The sequence below is a fragment of the Eptatretus burgeri genome, chromosome 6, assembly GCF_056783735.1.
Source record: "Eptatretus burgeri isolate ZD-2024b chromosome 6, Ebu_testis_v1, whole genome shotgun sequence".
NCBI classification, from domain to species: domain Eukaryota; kingdom Metazoa; phylum Chordata; class Myxini; order Myxiniformes; family Myxinidae; genus Eptatretus; species Eptatretus burgeri.
Window position 1 is genome coordinate 4,555,001 of NC_140966.1, and position 18,006 is coordinate 4,573,006.

The following is an 18,006-nucleotide window of genomic DNA, read 5'->3' on the forward strand; positions in this document are numbered from 1 at the left end:
TCTTGCGGTGGCATCCTCATTCTCAGCTCGGTCCAGCCTATCAGTGGGATACAAAACGTAAACTGTTCACGTCAGCCTGGTGGAGGTATGCGCTCTACCAAGTGCCATTCCCCTTTGTTTTGTTTTGCCAAGTGTCACTCAAGGAGTGATTTTTCATTTGTCTGTCTTGGAGTATGATATCTCAAAAAGTTATGGACTGATTCAGCCAAAACTTGATGGACAGGTTGGGTATGTGACAAGGCTGAATTGATTCGATTTTTTTGAAGATGAAAATCCAGTTCCGCATGTGAGAATTAAAAAAAATTCTTCAGTAATTCTTCACTGTTGGGAAATGGGGCCAAAAACGAAGTACGTATAGCACAATATTTCAAAACGTTGTGGATGATTACGACAAAACTTGGTGGGTGAGATGGTTCGATAACAAGAACAAGCCAATTCGATTTTGGTTAAGGTCAGCAGATTCGGCATATCAGTGGGACACAAAATGTAAATTGTTCAGCCTGGTGGAGGTATGCGCTCTAACGAGTTACGTTTTAGTTTTTCTGTAATAATTGTGATACGATTAAAACCTTTCTCAAAATGGTTTTCTTTTTTTTTTAACCCACTGTCTGTTATTCTTGTAAACCGAGCTATATCCTCGTGGTATCCTGGAAAGCTATGGTTAAGATGTAAAGGTATTTTTTTACCTGAACACATTGTGGATTGGTGTCTCTATAATTTCCGTGTGAAATGTATAATATGGGTTTTGCCTGTAGACATCTCCTGCCAGCGTGCCGCTTCTAGCCTGGCAGATGGTGTGTGCTCGTGGTCGAGTTCAGCCCCTGCTTGCCTTCTGTCGAGGACACGTCGTTCACTTTTTTTTGGTGAGCTTTGAATTTTTGTTTTCGTGATGTGTAGGGGATTGTTGGTGAGAGATTATAGTGCTTGACTGTAAATCACTTTTATTACATGATAAGTATGTCCAGCTTTTGCCCCCTTCCTCCTCTCTTCTGCACCCCCCCCCCCCACCACCAATATTTTTTTAATATTATTTTTGCATTTTGGAGAAAAATTAGGAGTACTTTGCAGGTTAATTTGCAAAAAAGGCAAAAAAAGATAAAAATATAAATTGGTTGCATGGATGGTGGGGAGTAGTACTCCCTCTTTTATCGTATCGTGTTTATTGTAAATAATGCCACATCTGCAAACACACTTTGTGGAGATAGTTAATTAACATTAATGGACATAGTGCAAGTTCAAACATTAATTGGGGTTAATTTAACTTAAAACACCACAAAGTCTATCTAACCTGGTCGATCCCATCTTCCAGTGACATTTACAGACCCTCCAAAATCCCTTGATGAATGTGCCAACACCACTTGAACGGCCGACTCATCGGTCCCAAGAGCTGGAGCACGAACTACTTGAGTTGCAGAGGAGTTTCACAGCACCAGGAGTGCACAAGGGCAAAGAAAAGTCGTTGGTGTGGCAGAAGAGAGCGGGACTGATGTATGGATGAGAGCAGCTGCAGTACCGCGATGACGGTCACATCCTTGCGGTGGCATCCTCAGTGAGCTTGGAGAATTGGTTCTGTGGTACCCCGAGTCCCCTGTGTGTCGACCCAAACAAGCTCCTTCTGCCTGTGTCCTGGCTGGTTTGAATGCTGTGTTGCACCATCAGCAAAGACAAGCCCTTACTTTATCTCCCAATTTATCATTTGTCCCACTTCCTTGGTTTTTTTGTTCCTTTTATTCCCCGTTACTCCAATCCTCCCTTCAATTCCTACATGTCCGAGGCTACGGTAAGGAGTAGTTGACCTGCATATTGTGTTTTGTTTTGTGGAGGTTGTCAGGATTTGTGCCTCAGCTCTTCTGTAGTAATTTATTGCATGCAAGTGTATTTATTGTTTTCATATTTGATTTTCATTCTCACCATTCTTATTACCCTCACCAGAGGAAAGTGTGTTGCATTTGGGTTGCTCCATCCTCACATAATATGCTGACGTAGGACACAAACGCCACCTGATGGTAGCCAGTATTACGTTATCTTTGTCATCTGAGTACCTCAACAAAGTATGTACAATTTGAATGTGAGTATGTCTATGAAGTATGTACAATTAGAATGTGAGTACGTCTACAAAGTATAATGTTTGTTGGGTAGAGAAAGGATTGTGGAGAGTTACGTGGACGTGTAGGAGACATCTCGATGTAACTAAGAAGGGAGATTGTGAGCTTCAGTGTTGCGTGTCACCACACGGGGGTGGTTCGGTGTTAATTTGTAAGGGATCAAGGATAACTTCCCCAGCATGTAATTTCCCCCCTGTGACTTTTCCATATGTTTTTATAACCAAAATCAGCAATAAAGGTGGGGAACATGTCTCGAAAACAACTACAAGCGGGCAGAAGCCCCAACTTCCCGGGTTTCGTGCGAGCAAGCCATGCCCCGGAGGCGCAGGTTTGATGGGCGTGACGTAAGATGCATGAAGAGGAAGAGGGTGTGGGAAGAGCAGATCAGATAGGAAGGTTGCGGAGAGTAAGAACCAAGAGATTCACGTGGACGAGGGAGGACGTTGTTTAAAGGACACGGAGGAGTCTTGTTTTTGCTGTCGGTACGACGAAGGCTGCATGATTCTCATGTTCGTGCTGTGTGAATTTGGCTCGTGTTCTGAGCAGTACGTTGGCCGTTGACGGTTTGGTTGAACCGTGAAGTGTGTACGATTCTGAGGAGGGAAGGAGAGCGTGCCTCGTGGCCTCTTCACGGGGCTTCAGAAATCATCTCGCCGTGTGAGCCATTGTTGTGAGCCACCAGGTGCAAGAGAGGAACGATCGGCATATTCGCTTGGGAAATGAAGCTGCAGGGTGGTATCTGAGCCTTGGTGTTAATTACTGCTCAGGAACTGCCTGACGTACATTCTTACCATGGTGAGAAGGCAGCTTGGCGCCATTTTGTTGGGCGCATCTACGAAGTGCCTTGATTCCACGTTCCATAAAGACCATCTGGACCGAGCTAAGTGCCGGGAGAAAGGAGGGATTTTTCTTTGGTTCATTTTCCCCTTGTCTGTATTTAAGTCTGTGTGGAGGCACCTCAATTAGATTTAGATTTAGATTTAGTCGACCTCACTTTTTATCCCCCGTCGCGTGGCTAAAGGGGGATATTGTTGTCACCCAGGTCGTCCGGCGGTCCGTCCGGGCGTCAACATTTATAGCTGTGAGTGCGCTAACTCATAAACTGTTTGCCATATCGATTTGAAATTTGTCACACATGTACCACCTGAAAAGGAAGAACCCTATTGATTTTGGGCGTGGTCGGATCCAAGATGGCCGACTGGTGCGGCCATCTTGAAAAAAAGTTTTTTCTAATAAATGTAAAACCGCTTATCTGATTTCAATTATTTTTGGTTACTACGTTCCTCACCCCTGGGGAACTTTTTCGAGATGATGAGCAAATGGTGTCTTGTTTCCAATTCACCTCCCTCATTATCTGGAATATGTTTGACCTTTTTCATTCAATGGTGGGGATTCCCCATCTCTGATGGTATATTTCCTTTCACTATTGTAATTTGAATTATTGTCATTGTACATATTTGATTATTGTTATTAAATTATTATTTAGTTAATTTGATTTGCTTATGTCCTTGTATTTGTGCCCTTCTGGAACAGCGCTTAACTGTTTTCCCACGTGAGTGCAATTAATCTCCGAGAGTCTCTGCTGTAGGCCTCCAAGGGAGAAGTTTGGCCATCCGTCCAGGTCGGGGTTAAACTCCCTGGACACGGCAGTATGTACAATTAGAATGTGAGTATGTCTAGATAGACATGCAAACATTCCAGTTGTACTGACTTTAAAGTATGCACAATTAGAATGTGAGTGTGTATAAAGTACACGACCGGTTAAAAGTTTAAGAACACCCCCATTTTTCCATTTTTTTACTGAAATTTAAGCAGTTTAATGTGTCAATGTACTCTGAAATTAAAGTATAGAACAAATAAACAATTGCAGATAAAAAAGAAATCATGGAATCGTTTTGTTGAACAAAATTTAATCTAAATTTTTGACTCATCAAAGTAGCCACCTTTTGCAGATATAACAGCCGAACATACTTGTGGCATTATTTCCACAATGGAAATCAAATATTGTTCGGAAAGTTCTTCCCAACACTGTTGCAGAAGTTCCCACAAATGTGTTGCACTTGGAGGTTGTTTTGCTTTCATCCTTCTCTCCAGTTCATCCCAAACCAGCTCTGGGGTTTAAGTCTGGAGACTGTGCTGCCCATTCAATGATTTGAAGCCTACCGTCTTGATCTTTTCTTCAAAGGTAGTTCTGACATAGCCTGGAGGTATGTTTTGGGTCATTATCTTGCTGTAGGATGAACCCCTGACCAACTAGGCGTAGACCAAAGGATATTGCATGGCACTGCTAAATGCTGTGGTCGCCCTTTTGGTTCAGGATGCCAGTCACTCTGTGCAAGTCACAGACTCTGCATCCAGCAAAAGAGCCCCAGATCATCACTCTTCCTCCTCCATGTTTGACCGTTGGTGTCACACACTGAGGAACCATCCTTTCACCTACTCGACGGCGTACAAAAACCTGTGTGATGAACTGAAGGCAAGCCCAGGCAAGCTTCTTTTTCTTATTTTGCCATCTTCATGGCTTTCTTACTGCAATTGACCTGTCAAACCTGCAGCTCGAAGTCCTCTCATCACAGTTGAAACTGAGATTTCCTTACTTCGACCAGTGTGAAGCTGTGCTTGAAGCTGCTGTCCTGTGAGCCGCCTATCACGCAAGCTGTTGACTCTCAGAAACTTGTCTTCTGAGTGTGTTGTGGCTTTGTGTCTGCTAGATCTCTTCCTGTCAGAGTTTCAGAATGCAGAATGCAAGTGTATCCATTAAGAATGCGAGTGTGTCCATTAAGAATGCGAGTGCGTCTATGTCTGTAAAGTACATGTATTAAAATCTTGGGTGCATCGATAACGTATGCACTGTAAAAATGCGTCTACACCATTAAAATACCTGCATCTATAAAATGTATCCGATTGGAACGTGAATCTATGCGATAAATCCGAAAAGGTATGTTTGTTCTCTGTATTAACATAACCTTACATTGTCAATGCATCGTCTACACACCACAAAACACACCACCACCACCAAGTCATTGTGAGTGCCTGCAATCTCTGATTGCTCTTTCTAGTTAAACCTGCAATTACTGGCATGCAGGTGCTATCTTTTTCTGCCATTGGTGGAAAGAGTTAAAGTTTTAGACTGTCCATTAGATCAGGCAGTCTACTTCTTTGAGTGGACTACCCGATTGAGTGATGTGGTCTATAATTGAGTGATGGTCTCTATAATTGAGTGATGGTCTCCCTGTAATTGAGTGATGGTCTCCCTGTAATTGAGTGATGGTCTCACTATAATTGAGTGATGGTCTCCCTGTAATTGAGTGATGGTCTCCCTGTAATTGAGTGATGGTCTCCCTGTAATTGAGTGATGGTCTCCCTGTAATTGAGTGATGGTCTCCCTGTAATTGAGTGATGGTCTCCCTATAATTCAGTGATGGTCTCCCTATAATTCAGTGATGGTCTCCCTATAATTCAGTGATGGTCTCCCTATAATTCAGTGATGGTCTCTCTATAATTCTCCTCTCTCGAGGAAAATTGAGTCATGTAGACGTGCCTGACCAGCGGTCCAATTGGCCAATAATACCGTTGGCCTTAGTTTGGGCCATGACTCGCGTGTACATGGTGGTATGTGTTCCCACATATGCCGACGCATACACGCGATAATAAAATGTACTGTATACATTTGATGCTGTATGTGACCACCTAATTAATGCATGGATGTATTTCCCTTTGATAACCACAAGAAAAGTACAACCACCTGTTAAACGTGACCATAAGCCATGAGGTTCGGTCAATGTTTTGATCAGCGACCACTTTTGCTCAATTTCATGACCGCATGTTTTGGGAAAACTGCTTACCCAGCAGTCTGTGACGAGTATGGATTAATGCCGATGAACGGTTGAGAGATGCCTGTGCCCGGTGGGTTGTCATTTGTTTTAATGCAAGAATGAGAGGGATTGCCTAATGATGCTAGTTTTGTTGCATAAGATTTTTTTTGTGTGTGTGTGTGTGTGTGTGTGTGTGTGTGTGTGTGTGTGTGTGTGTGTGTGTGTGTGTGTGTGTGTGTGTGTGTGTGTGTGTGTCTGAACAACGTCCCAGATGGAATCATGTCAGCCAATTTGGTGGGAAATAAATAAATAAATAAAAATTGCTGATTTTTTTTTTTCTTTAAATGTCGATTTGAATTGAATGTCACAGACATGTCCAACGAGCAAATCATGGATATTTTGATCAATATGTGGTATCAACAGTAAATGGAAATAGGATTACATGACATTACACCTTGGGTTTTCTATCATGCTGTCAATTGATTTTAAATATCTTCTTCTTCTTCTTTCGGCTGCTCCCGTTAGGGGTCGCCACAGCGGATCATCCATATGATCCGCATAGTGATTTGGCACATGTTTTACGCCGGATGCCCTTCCTGACGCAACCCTGGTCGCCTCTTACGACACAGGGATATGGTACACCTATTTTAACCGGGGTATACACCGGCCCAGTACACTGGTACTCATTTCGCTGACCTCGGAAGGATGACAGGCTGAATCAACCCCCTGGTGTATTAATTCAGTGGCCCAACGGGGCTTGAACTCAGGACCTTTTGGATCCCAAGCCGCTGCCCTAACCACTGCGCCAACACCAGGCTAATTGATTTTAAATATATGTTATTAAAATGGAGCAGCTGTAATTGTAGGATTTGTCTAGAGATTAATTGTTCAGGTTCTGAGCTTTTCCTGCATTGCTTGTTCAGCAGAAAAAAGTTTTGTCTAGAAGGATGTTTGTTTATGACATGCTCTGTGACCTGCACCTGATGAAGCTCACTGTATGACGTGTGCACACATTGCAGGCTGACTGCTCTTCACCAGACGAAATCGGCTTCAGCAAGCTGCGTGAGCTCAGTTTGCCATATGATCTGATTGGCTTGCAGGTTCGTTCCGTTTATGCCGCAGAGTTTTATCCACAAGAGAATTATTTTTCTCTCACGGCTGCTGATTGTGTTATTGTCCTAACAGTGGGTAACCTCACGTGTGCTGGCTGTCCTTGACTGCCATGAGAGGCTGCATGTGATTGAACGTGTGCTTTCGAGGGATGGTGGAACAGACGGGGTGATGTGCGTTGAAGATCTGCAGACGCTGGACCTGGAGCGTGTTGCTTTGGTGTACAACAGCAGCCATTTTAAGTCTTTGGCAACTGGTGGTAACGTGAGCCAGGCCTTGGTGAGTGTGGCTGTGGATGGAAAGTAGTTGGGACAATTGATTCCTCTTGTGGCGGCCATCTTGGAGTATGTAATCCCAACTGTGACGTCATAGATCCGAGCTGTTTTCCATCCAAAAACATCAAATTTTAGGGATCACGGCATAAACATAAACCCTAACTGGCATTGTGTACCACTCTTGATATCAGATGAATAACCCGTGGAGAACTTGTCGCATTTCACTTGCTATTGTTCGTGAAATACTTCTGCATGAATACTCCACTCGTGGCCCATCAGATATCAACAGAGTGCTTCATAACACTCGTTATGTTCTCAACATTTATTTTGATTGGAAAGCCATCAAACTGCTAATTAAATAATAGATCCGAGCAGCTCTGGCGGTCAGTTTCAACGGATAAGAGGTTGATTCACCGTGCTTCGACAAGACTTGCATACAGGATCGACGAGCAATAATTCATTAAGGCATACAAACGAGGGCTTTGTTGGCACAGGATATGTATAATAAGAGTCCAACTAGTCATACTCACTGAAACACTGACCATACCACCCAGGAGCATTGAGAGGCAGCATGGGCCCTGGGGAAAATAACCTCACAGACCCCCCACTTCTGACCACCCCCCCGCCCCCCACCATTTCTCTCTCTTTTGTAACTTTTAAAATAACTTTCTTTTATAAAGATCCTAAATTAGAACAACAAGAAGCTCATAAACAAAGCACAATCACAGCAGCAGCCTTTTTAGCCCACAGTCGGTGTTGAAAATAAATAAAGTATTGATAAATTTATTATTCAAGTTGAAGTTCATTTCTGTCCATGCATCGGCGGCTGCTTTTTCTTTTCTAGCCTGGGTTCGAATCACGACCCAGCTATAAACTATCATCCCGGTGTTTTGCACACTGGGTAATTCATCAATGTGGGTGCCGTCCCTCGGATGAACCTCAAACAGGGTGCCCATAAGCATTCATTGGTGGACACGTCAAAGATCTCACGGTATCCTTCGTGAAGAGGCCACAAGCTATTTCCGGAACCCTGGGCAAATTACACATTCCTGCCCTAACCTTAGTTGAACGTCACGCCTGACCAGCCACTTGGTGAAAGACTTTGTCCACACTTATCCCGGCTAACTTCGCACCAAAGTGAGACTTCAAACAAAGCATAATGTGATCTTTCACTGGCCATGACTCTTCAATCATGTAACAATGTGGAAGTGAGGATGAGCTGATGGGTTTCGCTACACTGTTTTAAAAAAATATATTACTGGAGAAGCTCTACCCCCTCAACGGACCCCAGGGCAGCGAATTTTTTTTTCCCCCCACCCCAACCCCTCATTGGCCTGATATCACCCACCATCAGTCCCAATCAATCAAATGCAATCAGTCTCACTGGCTTCCATGCAATCAGTAATGTTGACAATAATAGTCATTCGGCCGACCTCGTATGCCACTGACGTAGCAAGGCTGATTATCCTCGCTAAATAAATCGTGCGACTCAAGCATCATAATAGCTGAATATGGATCATCATAGAAATTGTGAATAATCACTACTCACTTGTGGAAGCTTTGACTGCGTTTGGTAGTTTGTGCAGTTGATCGCAAAACATTCCACCCCACTGCTGCAATGTGACTTCCTGGAAGGCACCGTCATCATGCATACTCCAAGATGGCTGCAAGAAATTCTGTGCTAAACCACCAGCATGTCCATTCTATTATATATTTCTGTGGTTGATGGTAAGGTAAATTGAAGTGTCTTGAGCACTGTGGCGATTGGATCAGAATCCCATGACCTCATCCTGATTAGAGATTGACTTTACCTTGCATTGCCTGGAATACTTTGCCACTCTGCATGTATCTATCTATAACTCCAGCAATCTCTGTGTGTGTATATGTGTGTGTCTGTGTGTGTTTCTCAACAACCACCGGTCTGATCTAATTGAAACTTGCCAGATATATTGCTGGGGACCTGAGTATGTGCCTTTTCAAGGTTTGATATTAATCGGACAAGTGGTTCTCAAGTTATGGCCATTTATTTACCAAACCAATGACAGGCCACGTTGCTGCGTTAGGCGTGGCAGATGGGGAAAGGGCGCCTTAGTTACCGTGGCGTAGGAGTGGCATTGATCAATGGCCGCGAATGTCATGGCAAGCAAAGACGGGGAGGTAAAGTTGATTTTAATTTGGATTTTAATTAACTCTGTGTGTGGAAGTATCACAGCAGTTGTTACTTCAATGCAAGCGATAATTCGTGGAATGATGTGAACATTCCGTACCGGCACGCACCACTTCCGGATAGTGATGATTTACTGTATTCTAATAATTTCTCGATTTCTTCTGCGCATTTATAGATTAACACAATGCCCCAATCCAGTCGTTTACGAGAGCGAAGGAACGGCCTGTGTGGTTGTCGTTTCTGGCTCACGGTTTGAAAGTTTATTTATTTATTAATTAATTTATTTTTTGCACGTACGGGCACGTACTAGTTTCTATAAAATCTGACAGGAATTTGTCCGCGGGTTATTGTGCTTTGGGCGTGGTGTTAGTTTCGCAGCTGAGGTGGCTGGCTTGAGATCGTAGGGTCTTGAGTTTGGCCCCTGTCTTGTTAAAATAACATCAGATGGATTTACTCAGGCTGTCATCTTTCTTAGGTCGGTAAAATTAGGACCAGCTTATTGGGAAGAATGAGCCATTCAGGTATCCCGTATGCCTGGTGTTGGCTTAATGGTTAGGGTGGTAGGCTTCGGATCCTAGGGTCCCGAGTTCAAATCCTGCTTGGCTGTTGAATTAATACCAGGTGGGGTTGACTCAGCCTGTCATCCTTCCGAGGTCAGCAAAATGAGTACCAGCTTGCTCAGATGATTGAGCCATTTGAGTATCCTGCGTCGGAGTGGCAACCCATCCAGGATTATGCCCAATAGCCCAGGAAACTGCGTCGGGAGCACTGAGGCTCTGTACAGAGTATGGTTCCAATGGATGGATGGTATCCTGTGTCGGAGTGCAACCCAAACAGTATTGTGCCTCCGAGTCAAGGAAAATCTGCCTCTGCAGCCATATTCATCTGAAGATGTGAATGGAGTGCTTTTCTTCTCCTTATTCTTCTTCTTGTTCTTGTTCTTGTTCTTTTTCTTATTGTTATGTTTGTAGGGGTAGGTGGAGGAATCTCATAGTGAAGATAGGATAGCATAGCATGGTTCGTGGACTAATGGGAGACATCTCGAAGTAAATTAAGTAGGGAAACTGTGAGCTTAAGGTTGTTTAAGTGTCACCACATGGAGTGGTGCTGTGTTAACTGGGTAGGGTTTAAGGCATGTTTCTCCCAGTATGTATGTCATTTCCTCCTGTGACCTTTTCCTATGTTTTTGCATTTACAAAGACAGCCATGAAAAGACCACATTTTACAACAACGGCAGACCCGGCTTCTGATGGAGTCCGAACACAATCAGCATGTTAAAGCCCGCTCCTGGGAACGGCAGACGGCAGGCCACTCCCCCTGAGGTTCATGATTGGTCGGTGTGATGCTGGGGGGAGAATGATCGAGTGGAGACGGCGGTCGGAACACAGAGGGTCGCTCTCTTGCCTCTCTTGGCACGGTCACGAAGGCTGCGTGATTCTCGTTGTTCGTGTTGTCTGTATTTGCTCGTGTGCTGGAGCAAGACGCAAGCCATTGACAGTTCGCCTGGGCCGTGAAGTGTGTACGCTTTCTGAGAGGAGGAAGAGAAGAAGAGTGCATCTCTCAGCTATAACTCAGCAGTATGCCATTGTATGTTTGAGGAAGAAGGCGGTGCCATTTGCTGTGAGTGGGGGTGATGCTGAGAGAGGAGCGGTGTGGCAATCTCGATCGTGAAAAGAAACTGTATGGCAGTTTGTGGGCTCCTGGCATTGAAGACCGCCACATGCATTACCTCATGGACGTGGCCGTGAGGAGAGACTTGGTGCCATTTTGGTGCGTTTTCTTGTGCAGTGGCTTCGAGGTTCGACGACCACCAGGCTCCTCAAGGCCATTTCTGGACGCAAAGCTGAGTGCCAACATAAACGGAGGAATTTATTTTATCTTTATCTTTCACCTTGTCTGTTTTTGTGAGTGAGTGGAGACGTCTCAAATTAGGATTTAGTTTTACCTCACATTTCATGACCTCACACTCTGAGTTATTTCCTTATCACTCATCGAGTTATTTTTACGATCATTTGTCGATTCATTTTTATTAAACCATTATTTGTTGAAATTACTTGTGTTCGTTTACTCGTTGTGGGTTCGAGAATAAACCCGTGTGTGTGTGTGTGCGCGTCATCGTCGAGAATCTCGGCTGTTCGCTTCTGAGTGAAAACCATTTGGCTATCCATCCAGGTCAGTGTTAATAGGCCTGAACACGACATTATTGTTACCTCCACCACCGAAGGTGGACAGAGGTTATGTATTCACCCCTGTCTGTTTATTTTTTATGACGAAAATTTATAATTTTAATCATATGTTGGTCTGTCTCGTATGTTGGGTCGCCGAAATAGGTGATCCTTATTGTCAGTAAATCTGTCTGTTTGTTTGGATGTTTGTTAGTTTGTCATCAGCATAATTGGTAGTAAACGTGGGCGGATTTTGACCAAACTTGGGTGGTAGGTACATCTTATGACCTAGTGCTTTGGAAATTGTGATGGCTGCTAGGGACGCTTTGGTTCCCAAGCAACAACCAAAAAACCTTCAAAATCGCTACCGTTCACAGGCAATCAATTCCGAAAGCCATTATCCCACGTAGGGTTATGAAATTTGGCACGAATGATCTACAGGTGATGCTCTATCAAATATATTCCGGTTTTTGTGATATATGAAATACTTTACCCGCAGCACCTCCTACAATTAGGGTATGTGCGAAAATTAAAGGCCCCCTAGTGACCAGGTGAGTGCATCGATACGAATGAAACTTTGCAGGTTCATGGGACTCAATGAGGACTACAACTTTGCCTCAGGACATATTGACCGATTTCGCTTAGGTCAGGGGTCAAAGGTCAATTTGTGCAAAAATCGATAAGATGCGAGAGCTAGAGGTGCATTCACGCCAAATGCTACTCCTCCTAGGGTTATGGTCGGATGGTCATGAAAATTCACACTAATCGTCTGGAATACATTGTGCACAAACGATCGAGCCGGATTTTCGATTTAGATCTTTGTTCACCCACAGCACCCCCTCGAACTTTGGGGATTTCCGATTTCAAACCGCATTTTCGGTACTTTTCATTCAAATGGATACCGAGTAGTTATCAGTAGATCGAACTGGATGAGATTTGATATGCATAATCTTAAGGTGATTCCCTATCCGCTATATGACATCCATTTTGCTCTATATCTTTACTTATATTTCCATGCTCGGCGACCCATCGCCACCTACCGGCTTGTTTGTTACTTACGAAATCTTTAGATTTCGTAAGTATATTGATGACTTCCGTCATCTGTTTGTGTGTTTGTTTGTGTGTGTGTTTGTTTGTTTGTAGGCACGATAACTCGAGAACGGAAGAAGCTACCAATGTCAAATTACACCAGGTGATTCAGGAGGGTGATTGCTAGTGCTGATTAAATTTTGGTCAAAATCGGTCAAAGGTCAAGGTCACGGTGAGGTCAAACATTCGATTTTTGATGGTTTGGTACAGAATCATCGTAGAAACTTCTGGTTTGCGTCGCTACCTTCTCGAGAGACAGCTTTTATTAGACAAGGTCAGAGGTCAAGTTGACGATTTCGTAAGTACCTGTCTAGGACTGCTTGTTTATTTGTCTGTGAGTGCGATATCTCATGACCGCTTTCGGCAAACTTCTTCAAACTTTACCAGAGGATTCTAAAGGACAATAGTAAGGACGTCAATGTTTTTTGACGATATATGTCAAAGGCCAAGGTGACAGTGACGTCATTTGCATGATTTTCATCATTCCCGTCATTTGTTTGTTTGTGAGCAGGATATCTCAAAAAGTTGTGGAAGGATTCGGACGAAATTTGGTGGACAGGTTGGATGTGTGACAAGGACGAATTTATTCGATTTTGGTGAAGATCCGAATTCGGATCCGCCTGCTATAATTTTTTTTTTTTTTAAAGTGATTCTTCACCATTGAGAGATGAGGCTAAAATCAATACATAACGTGATATCATGCATGTGCGTGTGCATGCGTGCGTGTGCGCGCACTCTTACTGGAGCTTTCTAGTTCTATTGGAGCTTTCTGATGTGGAGTGTGATGCACTGAAATTATCGTCATGATCTCCTGAGTTGATTCGGCTAATTAACTAGAAAGAACCTGGAATAATTCTCATGTTTAAACGCACGCCATGTTAATGTGTATAAAGCAGCTTCATAGATCCTTCCATGGCACGGCATTCTAATCACAACATGAAAACAAAAAGAATAATAACATTGTAACAAACCATATATTTATTATTTACAACAATAATAATAATAATAGTAGTATCATTACGCAATAATAATAACGAATGTATAATCCATGCCTGACAGCCTGGTGTTGGCTTAGCAATTAAGCTGGCTGTCTTGAGACCTTAATTTCCTGAGTTTGAGCCCCTGTTTTTAACCATTGAATAAACAACGGAATTTGGACACGACGGTGAACCAAGTGATTTGGCAATAAAGGGTGTTTTTTGATTTATTGATTCATCAATTAATCGATTAATTAATCATTTTTCGATTAATTACTTAATTTTGAAAAAGTTACAGATTTCGATGAAACGGTGGTGGTTTTAGGAATGCTATTTTCCAATTGATTCAGAAATTAAATTATTTTACGATTATTATTCGTTTATTTTAATTATGTAATTAATCAATTAATCAATTATTGTACACCATTCCATCCCAATTCCGACTCCACGTGCTTCAAGGCGGCATCACCCGGCGCCAAAGGCACTCCGGCGATGTTGCGCGCTGGAGGATTTGTTATTTATTTATTTGGCATGGGGGCGTTGTACTTTGAATGTACCGCTACTTGTTGTTGTTGTTGTTGTTATTAGTAGTAATGTCCACCCTGACCAGCGGCCCACTAGTCTCAGAAGGTAATTGACGGATTCAGATGAAACTTAGTGGACAGGTTGGGTGTGTGACAAGGCTGAATTGATTCGATTTTGGTAAAATCCGAATCCGGATATGAGAATTTTTTTTAATTTTTAAGTGATTCTTCACCAATGGGCGATGGGGCCAAAATGATGGACAGAATATCTCAAAAACGATGTGGAAGAGTTATAACAATATGAGGTGGGTGAGTTGGTCATGCGATGAGAACAAGCCGATTCGATTTTGGTTGAGGTGCGGATCCAGGTCTGACCTATCATTGGGATACAAAATGTAAACTGTTCAGCTTGGCGGAGGTGTATACTCTTTCGAGTGCCCTTCTAGTTATTATTGTGCTTACAATCTGTTCTCGAATACCATGAACCAATGAACCAATGACCCTGTGCTGTCACTTCTCAGGCACTTGTGGGAGAGAGGGCATGTTACCAATCAATATGCAACTATAGTATTCAGATCTTCCTCTTGGGACTCAAGGTGCGTTGACAACCCATTCTTTATATTGCATTCCAAGATTTGTTTCTCAAACTTTGTTAAAGAAGCATGTTACTAATTTGCTTTGGGAATGCGTCGTCGTTTTACATCAAGGATAGCCAGTTGACAGTTTTATCTTCTGAGCTGTGTGATTCTGAGTCCAGTTCATTGTGGAATTTTATTCGACTCCAAGCAGAGGCGCTGCATCATGAAGCATGCATACTTCATCTCGGTTTTTTTTTTTGACCGGCTGTTTATGTCGACCTGCTGATTCTCACATTTTTGGAGAAAACTTGCTTGTAAGTTACTGCATTTGATATCTCTCTCCCGACAGGCTGTGCACATTCTCAGTCTCACCACTTGGAAGGAGGTATGCCAAGCTACTGAAAAATGAATGGATGAATGTGAATTTGTTGGCGGACTTTATTTTGGACACTTTTTAGTTCTGAGAATGTTGTTTGCTCCTTTTTGAAATGGCACGGGTTGTGAATTGTATCATTGTACCATCACCTTCAATTGTATTGTTACTAATATATGGGAGAGATTTGTGAAGTGTTGATTATTGTGTCCCTCAATCTGTCAATTTACCGACTGCACCACACACTTTAAAAAAAAATAAAAAGAGAGTGCTGAATAGGTGAAGACTTCATTATACCATCACTGACACTAATCCCATTTTGTTGTAGCGGATTGATCTTTTGGTGCACCGTGAGCACTGGCAGTGTGCTCTGGAGCTCGCCTGGACCTTCTACCAGGGTACCGCCAGAGCGGTCTATGGTGGGTTATCACGCAAGTGGCCTTGCTGCTCAGTCAGAATGTTCTCATCATTGGCCCTTAAATGGTAGTGTTTGCGAGATGTTGAAGATATACTGTATGTGCATTTGGATGTGGAGTAGGAGGGGAATTATAGCTCCATACTTTTTATTTTCGGGGTGAAGTAGTAGGTGACTTATCCCCCATGCCCTCGACCTGCAGCAAAGGAAAATTAATCATTTTTAAATACTGAGCATCAAGCAAGGAAGCAGCACGTACCATTGTTAAAGTCTTTGCTATGACTCGGCCGACTTCAGAGACTCAGAGCGGATGCTCTAACCATTATTCCACTGAGTCTGGTCGATTTACGAGGTCCGTTAAAAGGAACTTCAACACAGGAGGATGCCATTTGGGCCATTAATCCTGTTCAATGGTTGTGAGTCTATGGCTGTTTGGACTATCTTTTAAAAATGCTGAACGTTAAGCATTTTAAAATTACCATTTTTCTTTGGTATGACTTGGCCTGGGTGTGAATCGCCGACCTCCCAGACTCGGAATGGACATCGACTAACTTGATGCTCAGCATTTGAAAGGTTAGAGCATGGACAAACAATACTGCGAAGGCATTGGCAAACCACCTTGTGTAGCCCTGGCCAAAAGAGACTGCGATGGCAGCACCGACGCTCTGTGAAGAGTTCGGGAAATCAAAATAAAAAAATTTCCTGAGCAAGACTGTGATAAATTTCTCCCCAGTCTGTACTTGGTTCTTTGGATTAGAGTTGTTAGACCAAATTATATTATATTACATTATTAAGTTTGGCAATTTTTTGTTATTTTTAATTTTTTAAAAATAAAATCCACTAATAAAGCCGATTTGTTTTTGAGAATTTATTTTCGATTTTTATCGATTTAAATTTTCATGTTTACAAGGAGTGAAGGGGGGGAGGGGGAGGGGAAGGGGGGGCATCTTTCTTGTGTGATTCTTGAATTGATGCAGCTTCATCGAAGCTGTTTTATTCACTGGTTGGTTGTTATGAGCCTGTCTGCACATGCAGCAGGAGATGGGGTTTTGCAATTGCCTCTGTGTATCTGTCTGTCTATCCAGGGCATAACTTCTTCACCATTTGAGCTTTTGTCCACAAATTTTAAACAAACCTTTATCATGAGAATATGGAGAAGGTTTTTGGGGGAGATATGAGGTGTAGGAGAGGCTGCTACGAGTATTTGGTCCTTTTACTTTGGGGAAACGGCCCCAAGTTGCTTGATATTTCTGGCTAAACCCTTGCAGCGATCCTTTCTCTTGTATATCGTTTATCTTATTCACAGCAGTGAATAATTCTTCCAGGTTTGGCAGGCAACACTGAGAAGAGAAAAGCCATGGTTGCTGATTGTGTAAGTGGAACAACAACAAGAAAACAAATCACCATATTCTTCACTCATGTTGCCGATATTTCTGTATTCGTTTGTGTTCCGAAGTCCCGGTACGAGTTGGCATTTTGAATCCGGGAGATGACGTCCATGGACAAGCAAGTTGTGCGTTGTGCTCGTGTGCATGCAGATGATAGAACTCCTGCTGCAATACGTGGCAGATACGGTCAAGAAGAATGAACACTTGAAGGCACAACCAGCAGAAAAAGCCTGCCAGGTTGTTGTTCTACTCAGCTTCCATCTCGGTTACTGTCCTTAATTCCAAGTCTTCTTTTTCTTCCTCCTTTACTTCGTCCTTGCCTTGTGCTTTCGGTCGTGCAAATTAGGATCGAGCTGCAGAGGGCAAAAATCTTCATTGTGGGAGATGGTAACCTGGTAGAAGAATCGATGGTCGAGTTGCTCAATTTTGGGAGAATTGAAACCATGAAGGAATAGTTCTGTGCGAGCAAACTTTGCACAGACATTCCTCTGTGTACTTTCCAGGCGATCACACTTAATTTTTTTTCCTTCCAGCTGTGGGTGAGCTTTCCTGACGCCATTGAAAAAGCCGTGTTTTTTTTTTTTGTCACGGTCATGGTCGGGGGTTGGGAGGGGGATGTTGGATGCTCCCTCATATTTGTACTGTCGCACTTATTTCTGTGCATTTTCATATCAAATGCATTTTTCTTCGCAATGTCACAGATTTGTGAAAACAAATTTTGTGTAATTCTTTAACATTGTGGTGCTTCAACCTTTAGTACCGTATTTCTGTTTATTTTCAGGAAGTGATGACTATGGCTGTGGATTATCTCATCCTTCTTGGCCGCCAGTGAGTCGCCGAGGGGGAATTTAATTTGTGTACTCTTTCTAAGTTTCGGGAGGAAAGAAAAATAAAAAAAATCTCAACACTTTCCAACTTTTATATTGCAAAGGACATTGGTGGAGCTTGTTTTACCCCCATGGCATGCTCTCCCATTTCTGTTGCTCTTCTTATTGGGTTTTCATTCATGCTCCATTGCCTTCTAG

At 42.9% G+C, this 18,006-nt stretch overlaps 1 protein-coding gene across 2 annotated transcripts in view; it reads left to right on the top strand.

Annotated features, from left to right (window-relative positions):
• VPS8 (VPS8 subunit of CORVET complex) overlaps positions 1-18,006 on the top strand; it is a 166,390-nt gene that overhangs the window by 56,080 nt on the left and 92,304 nt on the right. For both annotated transcript variants that reach the window (XM_085883776.1, XM_085883777.1), the window contains exons 12-20: positions 756-863; positions 6,940-7,020; positions 7,106-7,309; positions 14,749-14,823; positions 15,155-15,190; positions 15,507-15,597; positions 16,919-16,965; positions 17,132-17,218; positions 17,763-17,809. In XM_085883776.1, coding sequence (XP_085739902.1) covers positions 756-863; positions 6,940-7,020; positions 7,106-7,309; positions 14,749-14,823; positions 15,155-15,190; positions 15,507-15,597; positions 16,919-16,965; positions 17,132-17,218; positions 17,763-17,809 — 776 coding nt within the window. The remainder of the gene's footprint in view (positions 1-755; positions 864-6,939; positions 7,021-7,105; positions 7,310-14,748; positions 14,824-15,154; positions 15,191-15,506; positions 15,598-16,918; positions 16,966-17,131; positions 17,219-17,762; positions 17,810-18,006) is intronic.